Source organism: Saccostrea echinata, unplaced genomic scaffold (assembly GCF_033153115.1).
Source record: "Saccostrea echinata isolate AGI-Se365-2 ecotype Australia unplaced genomic scaffold, CSIRO_AGI_Sech_v1 ptg000047l, whole genome shotgun sequence".
NCBI classification, from domain to species: domain Eukaryota; kingdom Metazoa; phylum Mollusca; class Bivalvia; order Ostreida; family Ostreidae; genus Saccostrea; species Saccostrea echinata.
The window spans coordinates 9983288-9998286 of record NW_026889796.1 but is presented as its reverse complement, the minus strand read 5'-3'; the positions used below and the strand labels follow the sequence as shown (position 1 = coordinate 9998286).

At 33.5% G+C, this 14999-nt stretch overlaps 2 protein-coding genes across 7 annotated transcripts in view; one reads left to right on the top strand and one right to left on the bottom strand.

Moving 5' to 3' along the window:
- The first annotated feature begins 550 nt into the window (after positions 1-550).
- Positions 551-7263, top strand: LOC133202473 (inositol 2-dehydrogenase-like). Of its 2 annotated transcripts, XR_009723250.1 has the most exons (9): positions 551-608; positions 1785-1944; positions 2530-2600; positions 2761-2869; positions 3205-3332; positions 3869-4092; positions 4989-5154; positions 6288-6595; positions 7143-7263. XR_009723250.1 is itself a non-coding variant. In XM_061338314.1 (8 exons), the coding sequence occupies exons 1-8, from the start codon at positions 563-565 to the stop codon at positions 6401-6403; spliced, it is 1020 nt and encodes a 339-aa protein (XP_061194298.1). In that variant the 5' UTR covers positions 551-562; the 3' UTR covers positions 6404-7141. The 2 variants fall into 2 exon arrangements, 1 of the variants encoding a protein (XP_061194298.1); XM_061338314.1 differs by lacking the exon at positions 7143-7263 and having other exon boundaries at positions 6288-7141.
- Positions 7264-8933: 1670 nt separating this feature from the next.
- LOC133203004 (uncharacterized) overlaps positions 8934-14999 on the bottom strand; it is a 51810-nt gene continuing 45744 nt past the window's right edge. For 4 of the 5 annotated variants that reach the window (XM_061338857.1, XM_061338859.1, XM_061338860.1 and 1 more), the window contains 10 exons: positions 13943-14122; positions 13484-13663; positions 12996-13175; positions 12591-12695; positions 12179-12436; positions 11930-12058; positions 11488-11572; positions 11137-11295; positions 10692-10748; positions 8934-10457 (listed from right to left, as the gene is read on the bottom strand). In XM_061338857.1, the coding sequence (XP_061194841.1) occupies positions 10312-10457; positions 10692-10748; positions 11137-11295; positions 11488-11572; positions 11930-12058; positions 12179-12436; positions 12591-12695; positions 12996-13175; positions 13484-13663; positions 13943-14122 (1479 nt within the window). In that variant the 3' untranslated portion in view covers positions 8934-10311. The remainder of the gene's footprint in view (positions 10458-10691; positions 10749-11136; positions 11296-11487; positions 11573-11929; positions 12059-12178; positions 12437-12590; positions 12696-12995; positions 13176-13483; positions 13664-13942; positions 14123-14999) is intronic. The other variant, XM_061338858.1, reaches the window with a different exon arrangement.

Sequence of the window (14999 nt, the reverse complement as noted above, 5' to 3'; positions counted from 1 at the left end):
AACGCTCTATTTTTAGAATAAATTTTTAACCTTTTGAAACAATCAATGATATTGAGACCACATCATGATCTGCTGGAAGGTATATAGAAATGCTCTGTGGAAAAATAGAAACATATGAAAATATATACAGACATAAAGAATAAAACCTTAAGTCGCTGCCGTCAAAGGATTCTGGCGAGCAATATAATCTTTGAAGCACGGGAATGATGACATTCCGCACGCTCCATAAGAAAAAGAGAACCCACCTGTCCGGGGGACTGATAACCGAGGAAGCAAGTGTACCGTATGTAAACCACGGACCAGGAATAGGTAATTTATGCAAATTATAACGTGTACTTATTATAAACTGCAGTTAAATATTGACCACTTTTTCTAAAAAGTTTTATAGCATATACTGTAAATAGACACAACATTTATAGAGATATTAAGTAAATAGTGTGGTTGTCACGAATTTTGAAGTGCTTATTTTCTATGGTAAATTGGCATTGCCTTAAATCAATGTTTTTCACAATGTACGTGCATTTTTTTTCAGTGACAAAAGAAGTGATATCCCTCAACAAAAATGGTGTCTAAAGTAAATTTTGCATTGTTTGGTTTCGGGAATATGGGTAACCATTTTTATCATTTTAGCATAATGTACAAATCTATTTACCACTAGTTCTTCAAATTGTTCTGTACTTGATGGCCAGAAGTGCAGATAAAAGTTCAGGATGACATCAATTAAGGAATAACTGTCTAATTTTTTGGATTCATGATGTGATCAATCGAGTGGCTTGTGTGATAATTTGCATAAACGCCGAAGGCGTTTATGCATAAAATTATCACGCAAGCCAATCGATTGATCATCGTCATGAATCCAAAAAATCTGACAGTTATTCCTTATATTTACATGCTCCTGATTCTGCAAATTCCCGTGCTAATAGTCCCGCTTCTGTCTCTATTTGTCCCGCCCCGCACGTGATTTTTTTTTAACCGCGCCTCTCGATGAACCAGTAGATTTATGTAGAAATAAAGTATTTTTACAGTTTGTAATTTTATCTCGGACAAAGACATTGGAAATGTAAATATATGACTTATAATTGAATATTTACATTTCCAATGTCTTTGTCCGAGATAAAATTACAAATTGTAAAAATACTTCATTTCTACATAAATCTACTGGTTCATCGATAGGCGCGGTTAAAAACAAATTACGTGCGGGGCAGGACAAATAGAGACAGAAGCGGGGCTATTAGCACGGGAATTTGCAGAATCAGGAGCATGTAAATATAAGGAATAACTGTCAGATTTTTTGGATTCATGACGATGATCAATCGATTGGCTTGCGTGATAATTTTATGCATAAACGCCTTCGGCGTTTATGCAAATTATCACGCAAGCCCCTCGATTGATCACATCATGAATCCAAAAAATTAGACAGTTATTCCTTAAATAAATTGATCCAGATAAATTGACATCTCTTCTCCAGAAATGTTAAATGTAATACAGTCAAACATTGTTATCTCAAATTCGATGGGACTGTTGAAAAACTTTGAGATATACGAGTATTCGAGATATCAAGGGTAAAATACTTAAAGAATAAGTGGTTGGGACTTCTAAATAACTTTGACATATCCATGGTATTCGAGATATCAGTGTTCGAGAGACCAAAGTTCAACTGTAGTTATCAATATGCTACCAATAATTAATTAAACTGTGAAAAAAAAATTATGTTTCGTATCTCTTAAGAATTCACGAAAATGCAATACTGTCATTGTTACTTTATTGCTTGTTACTTGCTTTAGGTTTGGCTCACATGAAGAATATTCTGACATCCCCCAGGGCAGCAGTGAAGTGGGTAGTCAGGAACAAAATTGAGGAGGCTAAGAAGTTTGTTCAGGATTACAACCTAGCAGCCCGGTGTACGACTCCTGACAGTTTGGAAGGACTGTATAATGATCCAGAGTAGGTCAATCATGGTTTAAATATCAAAGGATGAAAGGATGGAGAAAAAGATGCTTCCTAATATATCATCATTGCAAACTACAGAGTTTTTGTGTTCATGCAGTCTATTTCCACTATTTGTGGAAACAGAGTGGACAGAAAAAAAAACTCTCGCTAGCCATGATGCTGAAGTGTAAACATTTTTATGCTTTGTTTGTACAGGATGAGTTGTCTACCTTGAACACATGAACATTGCACATACTCAATATTTTCACAGATCAATCAGAAAAATTTATGCAAAGTGTTTGATTCTTTTCCATTTCAAATGTTAGAGTTTTATGTTATTTTTTTATGTTTTATATGTAATACAGTTGAACTTTGGTATCTCGAACACTGATATCTTAAATACTATGGATATGTCGAACTGATTTGGAAGTCCCAAATACTTATTCTTTAAGTATTTTACCCTCAATATCTCGAATCCTCGGATGTCTCCAAGTTTTTTTTAGTCCCATTGAGTTCAAAATAACGAGGTTTGACTGTAGATGTACAAGTATCTAAGATCTTCTACTCCTGGTAAAAGGATTTTAATTCAATTCCCTGCAGAGTGAATGCAGTACTGATTTGTTCCCCTACTTCTACACATGAGCCATTAATCAGGGACTCTCTACTGGCAGGTCAGTGCTAATAGCATAAAAACAAACCTTGAAAATCAACAGAAAAAATGAATTATCAACAAAGTTAAAGAACTACTAAAATAATATTCAGTCTAAAATATATCTGTTTGCTAAAAATTGTTGCAGAGCAGCATGAATACTACATATTGTTGCTTTACAGGGAAAGCTGTGTTCTGTGAGAAACCTATTACAGATGCTATAGATTCTACAGCAGCGTGCTATGATTTAGCAGAAAAACAAAAGAAGGCATTGTTCAATGCAATGCATAGGTAAATTTCTAATTGACATTTACATATATATGAATGAAACAATCTTCTGTAGACTGTACTTTAATAACTATAAGATGCAGCTCAAATGAATAAATTATACACATAAATATTTGATGAAAAACATTTAGATTCATACTTTCATAAAATAATTGTACAAAAATAATTTTTCCAATGTTGTATGTGCATTAAAGTGCGTAGGGTTTGCTTTTGTCTCTTTGTTGTTAGGAATGCTATACAAAGAGGCCTTTAGTATATTTACAAAAATAAGGGTGGTACAAAATTAGTTTGAAGACAGTGTAAGACCTCCATGTAAAAAAGGCATATTTCTTTCATAGGAGGTTTGAACCAAATTTTCGGAGTGTTCGAGAGAAGATCATGAAAAAGGAATTGGGCAATCTCCGTCTGATTAAGCTTACAAGCAGAGATTTGGCTCCTCCTCCTATTTCGTACATTAAAACTTCAGGTTTGTGAAAAATAAGGAAAATTCATCATGTCCTGATTTCACATATATTATTAGTATTAGGTTTGAAAATCTGACCATACTTCTAAGTTGATTCTTTTTTATGCCTCCCTTCGAAGAAGGGAGGGCATATTGCTTTGCTGCTGTCTGTCTGTCAGTCTGTCTGTTGGTCCACCAACAGTTTCCGTTCATTTTCTTCACGGAGGTTGCACATACTGAAATGAAATTTGGTATACAGATTTATCATAAGAATATCTAAGTCAAGTCCTGTTATGGGCACGATCGAGCAAACCCTATAATGTATGTCCGGGGGGGGGGGGGGGGGGGGGGGGGGGGGGCATAAGTGTTTCACAAACATCTCTTGTTGCATTTTACATAGCAATTTCAGATCCTTCATACATGTGTTTTAAAAACCATTAATGGCAAATTAAAGGTATATGATCCTTAATATGGATGTATTAACAATATCTGTTGAAATCATGTTCCATTTCTTAACTTGTTTAGATTTCTTCTCAATCCCAAGCTTTCACACATTGCAGGTGGAATTATTTATGACTCCACAATACATGACCTTGACATGTCCTTGTGGCTAGCCGGTTCTGAACCAGAATCTGTGTATGTGAGTGCCTCAGCATTTGACCCCAGTATTGCCAGTTGTGATGACTATGACCAGGTGTTGGTTACCATTAAATTCAAAAATGGAGTTGTGTCTTCTGTGGAGAATGGAAGAGTGGCTCCGTATGGTTACGACCAGAGGTTGGAGGTCAGTATCTCTTGGTTAAAGAAGAATTAGGTCAAATAAAGGGTAAAGGAAAAAAAAAAAAGGCCCCAAAAAACTTAAAAGACATTTAAATATAGTCAAACCTCGTTATTTCGAACTTGATGGGACCGAAAAAAAACTTCCGAGATATCGGAGTGTTTGAGATGATTGAGGGTAATACATGTATACTTGAGGATAAAGTGCTTCCAAATCACTTCAACATATCCATGGTATTCAAGATATCAGTGTTTGAGATATCGAAGTTCAGCTATATTAATGGATGTGGATTTGTCTGTCAAACTTAAGCTATTCATTTGAAAAAAAAAAGAGAAAAATTTGGTGCTTGTATCAATTGTTGTTGATCATCAAAATCCAGAACCAAGGTCATTTAAACAAGATCAAGGTCAGAGGAGCAGGATGATGCTTATATTTAGCTGGGTCATGATTTGTAATGCAGGGATTGTAGTAGCTCATACTTAATATAAAGGTTGTTTATCACCAGAAAAATCATTCTATTCATTCACCAGAAAAATCATATTGCATATTTCTTAAACTTTTATGGTATCCATAAACATTTTCAAGGCCTAACTGACATTAATTATTGTTAGGATAATATGCAAAGATTGTGACCTTGTTAGAAGATTCTCTGTATTTTCTGGAAAATGAAATGACAGGCAAAAAATGCAAATTTTCGTGATTTAATTGAGGAAATATATTGTTCATGGGGATTTGATTTCAAGGATGAAGAAGCATTGAAATTTTAGTATTATATGGAGGACATGAATTCATGGTCTCTTCATTCCACAAAAATAATGCAAAATTAAACCCATATGAAAATGTAGTGATTTCATGATTTCAGTAATTTTCAGTATAAAATGAAAAAATCTGAATTTTTTCAGGTTCTATGTGACAAAGGTATGATAAGTGTTGAGAATAAGACATCCAACTTGATTACGGAACACCTTGCTGGTGTGACTTCTGCTCCCAGGATAGCTGACCACTTCACCAGCAGGTACCCCCAGGCATACGCTGCCGAGTTGGAGCACTTTCTGGATGTATTGCAAGGTAAAAATAAATACCAGAACTTGAATATTATTATACCCCCTCCTGAAAAGCAGGGGGTATATAGTGATGGGGGGATGTCTGTCCATCCGTCCATCTGTTATACTTTGAGGTACCAATCTCTTATCCACAACTCCTCTTACACCTCCGAATGAAATTTAATGATACTTTCACAGAAGCTTTGTAACATAGTGCCATTGTGCACCTCCTATTTTACTTTTTGATCGGACACATATTTGGGGTTTCCCAAAGCAAAACAAGGACACTGCCATTTTTTCTGTAATATTGAAGAGTACCCATCTCTTATCCGCGCTCTTATCCGCAACTCCTCCTATACCACTGAATAAAATTTAATGATACGTACTTTCACAGTTTCTTTATTACATGGTTCTATTTTACTTTTTGATCTGACCCTTATTTCGGGTCTCATACAGCAAAACCAAAACATGGACTTTGCCATAATAATCATATGGGAGGCGGAAGCATCATTTAGTGAGCTCAGTGCTCAAAGAACATTGTACCTCTAGTTTAGACCAAGATTTATCCCCCATAAATTATGTGTACAGTAATAAGATTGAAAGTTTATTCCCATTTTAATAGGGATACTTAATTCAGATAAAAAAAAATTTATCCTTACCAAATTACTTGCATATTTATTTCCAGATTGAAATTTGAATCCTAAACAAATCATCCATACATTTATTTTTTTATTTATTTAATCCCCATTATAATTGCAATAAATGTAATATCCTTGTATGTGGGTGATGTTCTTATGAGTGCATACCATGCCTAATGGGAATAATATTAAGCACTTTGTTGTGCAGTGTACTATTTATGTGAAATTGTTTAAGAAAAGTTGGAAACTGGATGAATTAAAGTTGTTTAATGTTCAGTGTTCACCGAAATCTACAGTATTGACTAGAGTCATCTGACAAAAACATTTTTACAATATCTGGCGGGACTGCATCTTAAAATTTAAATACAGTAACATTTAATCTTCTTTCAATCTTTCAGTGCAAAAATACACATAGATGTAAAATTTATTTATGAAGTTTCCTGTAAATGAACAGATTAGTTTCACAATAACATGACTCTCATTTCTGATCTGTATAGCAGAAATGTCTTCCTTTTTACAGGAAAAGCAGAATTACAGGTCAAGAAAGAGGACACACTGAATGCCATGCGATTGGTCCGAGCCTGTCAAAAATCTATCGCAGCTAAAGGACCAGTTACCATAGAAACAGAAGTCTGATAGTAGGTGTAATTAGGTTAAAAAAGAGTTTATTTGTATAAATTTTGTCTTTCAATTAATTTTTTAAAATCATATATATAAAATTTTAGAATGCAGTTTTCCATATTATACTGGTATATGTAGCAAACATTTGCCTTTTTATGCAGGCTCTGAACTTAATGAGTTATGAATATGATGATTATGAATAATAATGTTATGCCCTGTTCACACGGAGAGTTTAATTCGAATTAAACGTAAGTTACTGCGAATTAAATTTGATCCGCGTTCACACGGAGAATTTAATGCGAATTAGTTTAATTCGAATTAGTTTACTGCGCATTAAATTACTTCGCATTAGCTCTGTGTGAACGCTAAGCGAAGCTAATTCGAATTAAATTTTGACGCATGCGTAAGTGCAGAATTAAGTCACAGGTCACATGTCGATGATCAAATATACAATGTAGGTACTTGTGCTATTTTTGAGTGGAAAACAAAGGAAAATTATGTTAATAACTAAAATGTGTACCTGTAGACACTGACATTATGTCAAATGTATATTTGCTGGGCACAATATGACGTGATTTGTAAATGACGTCATAATAGCCTCACTGAATAGCCTTGTTGTAGAAATAAAATTATAATTCGCATTAGTTTACTTCGCATTAGCTGTCGTGTGAACGCAATTTAATTCGCATTAGTTTAATTCGCATCATTTTACTTCGCATTAATTTACTGCGAATTAAACTCTCCGTGTGAACAGGGCATTAATTTTACATAATATGCTTTATGAGTAATTAAGGTATTGATGTAAGTATTGGATGTCGATTGAGTAAATATATTGTTTTGATTATAACATTATACCTTAATGCCCTAAATGTTGTTATTTCTCTGGACAGAATAAAGTCTTTCTATACCAAAATAAATGTTTCGTTTTATTTTTAAGGAGGCTGGGGGGTCAACAAATTAACCACAAATTAACCAGCAGATTTAACTTAATTTTTTAGATATGATATCTTAAGCTGTCAACTATCATTTGGCAAAGAAAAATTTCAAAAATTTTAGTTTTCAAATTTGATCATTTTCTATATCTTCATATGGAGCTCTTCTTCTAAAGGAGATCAATATAGTCTAAAAATGGCCACAACCCCCCAGCCTCTTTAAGTATCTTTCAAGAGGAATAACTCTGTCAACTGTCTTCTAAAAAACAAGTTTTATACTGAACTTTCAAAAATGAAGATGCAGGCTTACACACAACTGTGTGCCATAAAATAAACATGATATAGTTTTATCATCGTCGGTAACCCACAGGTGATTCACATCGATTCTCTCTATCATCGGTAGCTTGTGGACTCAAAACCATGGTTTGCGACAATGTAGCTTTATATAAAAAAGAAATTGGTAATTCTACACATATATATAAAAAAGCATTCAGTTCAAAAAGGTTTCTGTGAAATGTCTTTTTTTGCCATTTTCCTTATCAGGTTTTCTGTTGCATGTGTAAAGGAATAATTTTCCTCTGCTTTTACAATAACTCTTGGACCAGACCATTTTTGATAAAGGGAAGATAACTCTCATCAACAAATGTTTTTAAAAAATTTTAATCTAAAGGATGTTAATCTTTTGGGTTATTACTGCCTGCATGTCTGGTAACACAAGTGCATTGATATGGAATTGTGGGATAGGTTTCAGTTCAAAGCCTTTATTGGTTTTCATTTAACGAAAAATAACACAATTTTTTTTCTTTCAAAATTATGGTGTTCCAATCATTGATTATAATCGAAAATCAGTCGATTGTTGGCATAATCCAAGCACTCAATTACCGGTACAAAAAATTTTATTCTGATTAATCGGTTTATTTTTTTTTTTACAAGCTAATAGTTTTTAAGCTGAATATTACAGCCACAGCTTATCTATTAACCTTTTTGTGTATCGTAATGGTGCAGATGAACAGACAATTATATGCATACCTGGGTAACAAAGCACATTCCAGGGTATGGGTGTACTTTGGGTTCTACAAAATGAATGAAGGACCAGCTGGACCACCACAGAAAGAAGTCATTTACCCATTCTTACTATTTAATTAACTAAATTGATTGACTTTGTAAATATCCGACTATAATCAGTAATTAGTTAGTTACAGTAACCTGATCATCAATTATGAAATTCTTACTGATTCCTATCACTATCCAAAATTCAAATATCTGCTTAAATAGATGCCCCCCTCTCTCTCTAAAGAAGTGATACAACTTTATGTTTGCATTACCTATACACATCATTTGGTTTAAAGTGTGAAAATGTAACTTTATGGTTCAATATAACTTTTGAAAAAGTTTTAGAAATATACAAGTTTTGTTACAACGTTTTTGAAATTTTTTTCAAGAGTCTATTTTAACGTTTTGCACAACTAAAATTTTCTAATTTGACTTTTATTGAAAGAAATATTGCAAAAATAATTGTAACTCTTCTGTGTGGAAGATAAGAAAATTTGTTTGTGGTGTGTATCTTTAAGTTTAGAAATGACATTTGGTTAATATACAAGCATAAACAAAAATTCTACAGGTTTTTACAATTTTATTGTTCTGCTCTATCAGCAGATCTGTTTCCATTAAATTACAGTACATGTAGTTAGATCAATGTCTCACTGAAAACTAAGTAGACAAGACAGAAAATATTCAACCTACTAAAGCACTATTAGCTGTCAACTTGCAGAATTATATATACAAAATGTACCGAAATCTACAGTATTGACTAGAGTCATCCGACAAAAACATTTATACAATATCTGGCGGGACTGCATCTTAATTTAAATACAGTAACATTTTTTTAATTTTGTAAATAATTAAGTACACCATGTAACCAATACAAAATCGGCATACTCCTTAAAAAAGACAAAGTTTTTATAAAATTAAAATTGAGGAAATGATTGATGAATCTAAAAGTGTTCAAAAAATGAAATATTGGAGAAGTAAAAAAGGAGATAATTATACAACAATTAACCAGGGAAAATAGAATATCAGCATGATCAGCCATGCTTTTGAGACTTGGCCCCCTGTTGGCGAATAATAAAGGCTTATATGTACATCCCTTTTGGTCATCACAATATTGTACAAAGGATATCATGAATGACATATGATTTTCGAAAAAACTAAAAGAGATGGAATGAAGCCATAGAACATAAACAAAGTTGGCTGACTTAATGAAAGATCTAGTGGGGGTGTATTTTATGGAACTTCTAAGTGACGAAAAGGTGAAGTGACCATAAAATATTTTAAAGGCAATGTACAAGAAACTGGTTTAAGAGAGATTTAATCCATCTTCCAGCACTTTGTTGGGTGAGATTTTGTTTGATATAGCACCATTACTTTTTTTTAATATGTGTATCCAAGATACCAATTATACATGGTTTTAGAGTCAGTTATTATGGAAGATATGGAAAGACTAAGGGCACACAATTATCAAATGGCAGAAAAATATTAACTCCATGATATTTTGTGATATTAAAAAGTTCATCTTCCATGAAGGTAAACTACACATGAAATAAATATAAGAACATTTCATGTTAAAGTCGGTATCACATGTTCCACTCAAACGACAATGTGTATATTTGTTATCACACACAGACACATTTAATCCCAATATAAGCTTGCATTTTTTTTTTGGCAGTGACAAATCACATTGAGGGGCATGGCCTGTCCATCTGCCACATGGACAAACACCATTAACTTCCTATATCATGAAGAGCTCATGTTCCGCGTAATGGTGTTCGAGTGAAATCCTTCAATTCCTCCATCATATCGGAGACGTACGTCACTAACCCCTCGGTGACCGACGTGAGAATACACATCCTTATACAGACTCATTCTCATACGCAGTGAATTATGGGAGAATTTCACTTTTTGCTAATGAACACAATAATTAACAATATAGGATCATTTGGTCTTTTTGTTCCCGAATCCAAACCAGCCTTTCTTTTTCTGAACCTTTTTTCCATATGACCTAGGTAACGTAGCATGTGAAGGCATCCCTCGTACAAAGTCTTTCTGATAATTCACCTGTCCGCCAGATCGCTGCTTTTCTGAAATTTTAAAATAAACATGCATTCACTTAGATTTTTTTATTACATTGTAACAGAAAAGCCAAGATTTAAATACACACTAAAATTTCCCCTATATTAACAGTATTTTTTTGTGATTATACATTATAAGATTTCTTGGTATGAGCATTAGATCTCTGTAAGAAATTCATACAATATGTAAGCATTTAAAACAAAAATTTATAATTTTCCCTCCTTTGAACCTCAACACATTACCTTGACTGGACTTGATTTTATTCAGAACCATCCGTTTCCAGTAGAGAGGAACAAAATCTGAAAAGAGATTTCCATTCTTGTACATGAATTCCATAATTAATATTCACTTTACATTTAAAATTTTTCATACATCAGTTCTTTTGAAACATGATAGATTAAATATATGCAACATCATTTTAAAATTAAAGTTCGCGGTTCATATGTCAGGAAAAGATTTTTTTTCACAAAGTGACCCAGATTAAAAACAGATAAATTTTTTTTGTAAGGTCTCCTTTCAAAGGGTGATACACACCATAACTCTTAGTTAAATATTTCATACGGAAAGAATTCAGCAAAAGCAAATAGTTTTTGATCATTAGCCTACACAGTAACAAAAAAATCTTGACGTTTTATTCTTCCTGCTCTTGACATTTTAACGTCTAGTAAAATATTAATAAAAACTCACTGTTTTCCTGGTCTTCTTTCACTCTTTTTCGTTCACTGGTGAACGCTTTCATCCATTTCTCTTTCTCTGCAGCGCTCCGTGCCACCAGAAGATACCATTTGTCTCGGGAAATCTCGTGAATTTTCCAGGCGTTTTTCACTGTAACATTATATTGGGTATCTAATGTAAGGAGAAATGGGAAAATATGAATCTCTTTGAAAAAAAAATTTGGAAAATATACATGTAACTTTATTTTTAATAATCAAATAGCACATTTGACAGAGAATTCTAAAACCATGCTAAGAAAAGACTGCCAAGGAATAAATCACAATTAGTTAAATTAATTGCAATTAATTAGTCTATCAAATTTACCTTTTCCATCTTCAATATCAATAATTTCACTATCATCTAGATCTATCCTTCCCTTGTAACTATAGCCATTCTTCTTCAATAGATCCTAAAAAGGAAACATTTTCCATTGAAACTAAGGCATTCATTTTTTATTTCTCAGCTTAATGTTTATAAAAAAAAAAAAATCTGTTTTCAATACCTGTTCTGTTCAATTCTATTCATAAATTATTTGAATAAGGAGACCTAATCTTTTTTAGAGAAAAACATATGTGTACAATGTAGTTATATTGTAAAATAATGTAGATTAGTTGTCAATATTTCATCTTTCATTTGTTGAAAGCTCAGTATATTCCATTCAATGTTAATTAATAAATCTGGAAGAGCCTGATCAAATCTGTCCAAAACATAATTATCTTCCAAACAGCATCTGCTTTCATATTTCTATATGGATACCTGTATTTACCTTTTTGCAGTACACTAACTGATGATCAAACAGGAAAAAGTTCCTTTCCTGGGACCAACCCGCAGAATTGACTTTGTTCATTTCTCCCGCAAATATCAATTCCGAGCTATCCTCCAGAAGGTCAGGACCCTGGAAAATAAAATCAATGATAATCACTATATTATTCCTAGAAAACACCATCTAAACAGACATGGCTGATTAATGAAAGCCTTCAAAGACGGGCCGCGTAAAATCGATATTGAGACTGACCTGCCAATCTTCCACGGCCGTCTGCCAGTAAGCCAATTTCTCTATACTCTCCATCTTGCGTTTTCGTTCGTTGATCAGGGTGGCTATTTTCTTCATGGCTTCTAGTGCACCCTTTATATGGGCATGATCGGGATGGGTTATGGGCGTGTACTTTAAAAGTTCATTGAGTTGGAGGGGATATTTACAGATCTTTTGCACAGGGGTTAATAAAAAGCCTTCCAGTGGTATCTCGATCATTTCTTGTAATAATCGACAGGCCTGTAATAGACAAAAAAAGTTACTTCAAACAGTTTGTCTTCCATTCTAAATGAATTATAATGTCTATTATGCCCCGAAATTTTTTTTCATCTTTCAAAAAAAAAAAGACAGAAATATAATGAGTTTAAGATAATTGAATTACTGAATTCTATACCTCGAAGAAATGCCTGTATTTTTTGTTCCTATATAGATCTTTGAGCTCCCCTGAAGCGGAGGGATGGTTGTTACAGTAATCGGAGTAGATCTCAAACTCCTTGCTCTGAAATCAATAAAATATTACATAACAACAGAACTAGAAATCATTACTGCATTCTTAAGCCAATAGATTCCTTTTCCTCTACAACCCAACAAAGCTTTATGTTCGCCTTGAGAGTGCTTTGCAAATGAAGAAGTAATTATTTTTGTTAATTGTGCAAATATTTTAACTTCCATATGGATGCCCTTTCTAATCAGCACTTACCAACTGATAATAATCCTTCAAAAAGTTCCTCAGAAAAGCTCCTTGAGCTTTGATAATAATCCATATAATGAAACCTGATGAAGAGTTTTAATTACTTACACACTCTAAGAAACAGTGCCCTAATTGACTCAAATGAGGATTGTCTTTCACAAAGGAAGTCTCTATTTTCTCTAGAAACTTTTGAGAAAATTCATAAATATCTTCCATGTTGCCAAATATCACAGATATCCTATCCTCAGAAAACATGTCCTCTCTCTTTCTTGCATGTCGTATATAACCCTGGTGAAAAAACAATTGAACAGTCTTTAAATGTGTACAATGTAGCATACACTTTCAAATATTGAAGAAGGAAATGAGAGTTGAATTTAGTAACTTGAACACTGGTACATGTATGTTAAAGTCCAGGAATATGTTTAAGTGAATTCATAAAAAGTTTGACTTTCAACTTTGATACCTACAAAAACTCAAATTCTCAAGGTTATTTGACAGTCTGCCATGTTCAAAATTTCAAGTCTTGACAATTTTTACCTATTGTTAGGTTTAATTCTCAAGTTTAACAATCAAGAGTATCCAAGATGCAGACATACCTCTACCACGTCCTTGAGATGCTTGACATACTCCCTCTCTGCACTAATGATTTCATTGACCACGTTTTCCCTGGCCTGGTCTGTGTTGATGACACTTATTCTTCTGTTGGCTGGACTGGAATGTTCCAGGATGTCTTCTGCTACGAGACTGAGATCCGAGTGCTCCTGGTTCACCCTTAACTGCAATGGAAAATGCAAGGTTATTTGAAATACTTCTGAAACTTTTGGGAGAAAAGCAATTTAACTGCAAAATTATTTTAAAACTTTTCAATCAATCTTATTAAAATCAGATCCTACTTGCTCCCAACTTTAGTGACATATTAAAAGGACCAATTTTAATTAGATTGCTGTTCTTTGCTCCCGACTTTAGTGACATATCAAAAGGACCAATTTTAATTAGATTGCTGTTCTATTTAAGAAAAGTTCTTTGGAACTATCAGTGTTGAGGCAAGTCCTTACTCTAACAAAAGTTGCAGGGAACCAGCCTTCTCTGTCGTCAATGGCCCCCCACCACCAGTCTTTGTCCGACATGTCCGCCACTTCTATGACATCACCAGCACGGAATCCAAGCTCCTCTTGGTCCATCGTGATATGGTCCCATAATGCCTCAGCGTATGTTAGAGTGTCTGGTTCTGGTCTCTGTAAAGGAAAAAAAGACTGAACTTACAGAAAAATTTGATAATTTTGCTGATCAAAATTGATCTAATACCTTTTTGCTCAAAGACTTCAAAAATTCCACGTCAGCTATGGCATAATGTTACAAGTTTTCAACTGTCATAATGAAAAGAAAACTGGGTGAGAATAAGAAGGAAAACAGATTATTAACCAAGATTATGCACATTAATCTACATTGTCAAAAGAGGCCTGAAAATTAACAAAGCATGTCAGAGTCACCTAAGGTTACACAGATGATAAAGGTGGTACAATGTTGTTAGAATCAAGATTTCCACCTGAGTGGACTTGTTTTAGAAAGTCACACCTTTGCAGAAAGTTTGGTCAAGGTTTTATGATAGGATGTTTTGTTATCTGCAAAGCAGGCATGCCTCTTAAATCTCTCACAATTTCAACTGACCAGATCAAACAAAAATAAAAAGCTTGAATGGGGGATTATAGGAAACACCCTGTGACAGATTTCCTCAATAGGTACAAATGAAGCAAAAACCATCAATAATTATTGATTTTGCAATTAACTCAATTCTCATTATCCAATTAAGATCCCTACAGGTATCTAACAAAAATGTAATTATTGTTACTGTATCCATGTGCATGTAATTCACATGGTAATTACTTATTTACCTTTGTATATAAATAGATTTAATAAAAAAGCCGCAGGATGTTTTATGACTTAAAAGGTGAAGTTCTCCATGGTTAATTTTCTTTTCATAGATAAAATATACAAATTACTTCTCATAAAGTTTTCCTGTATGGCCACAAGGAAAATCAACCTTCTCAAGTGCTTTATGGCTACCAAGATGAAAATTAAATAACAAGAAAAATCAGAAATCTGTTATACAGA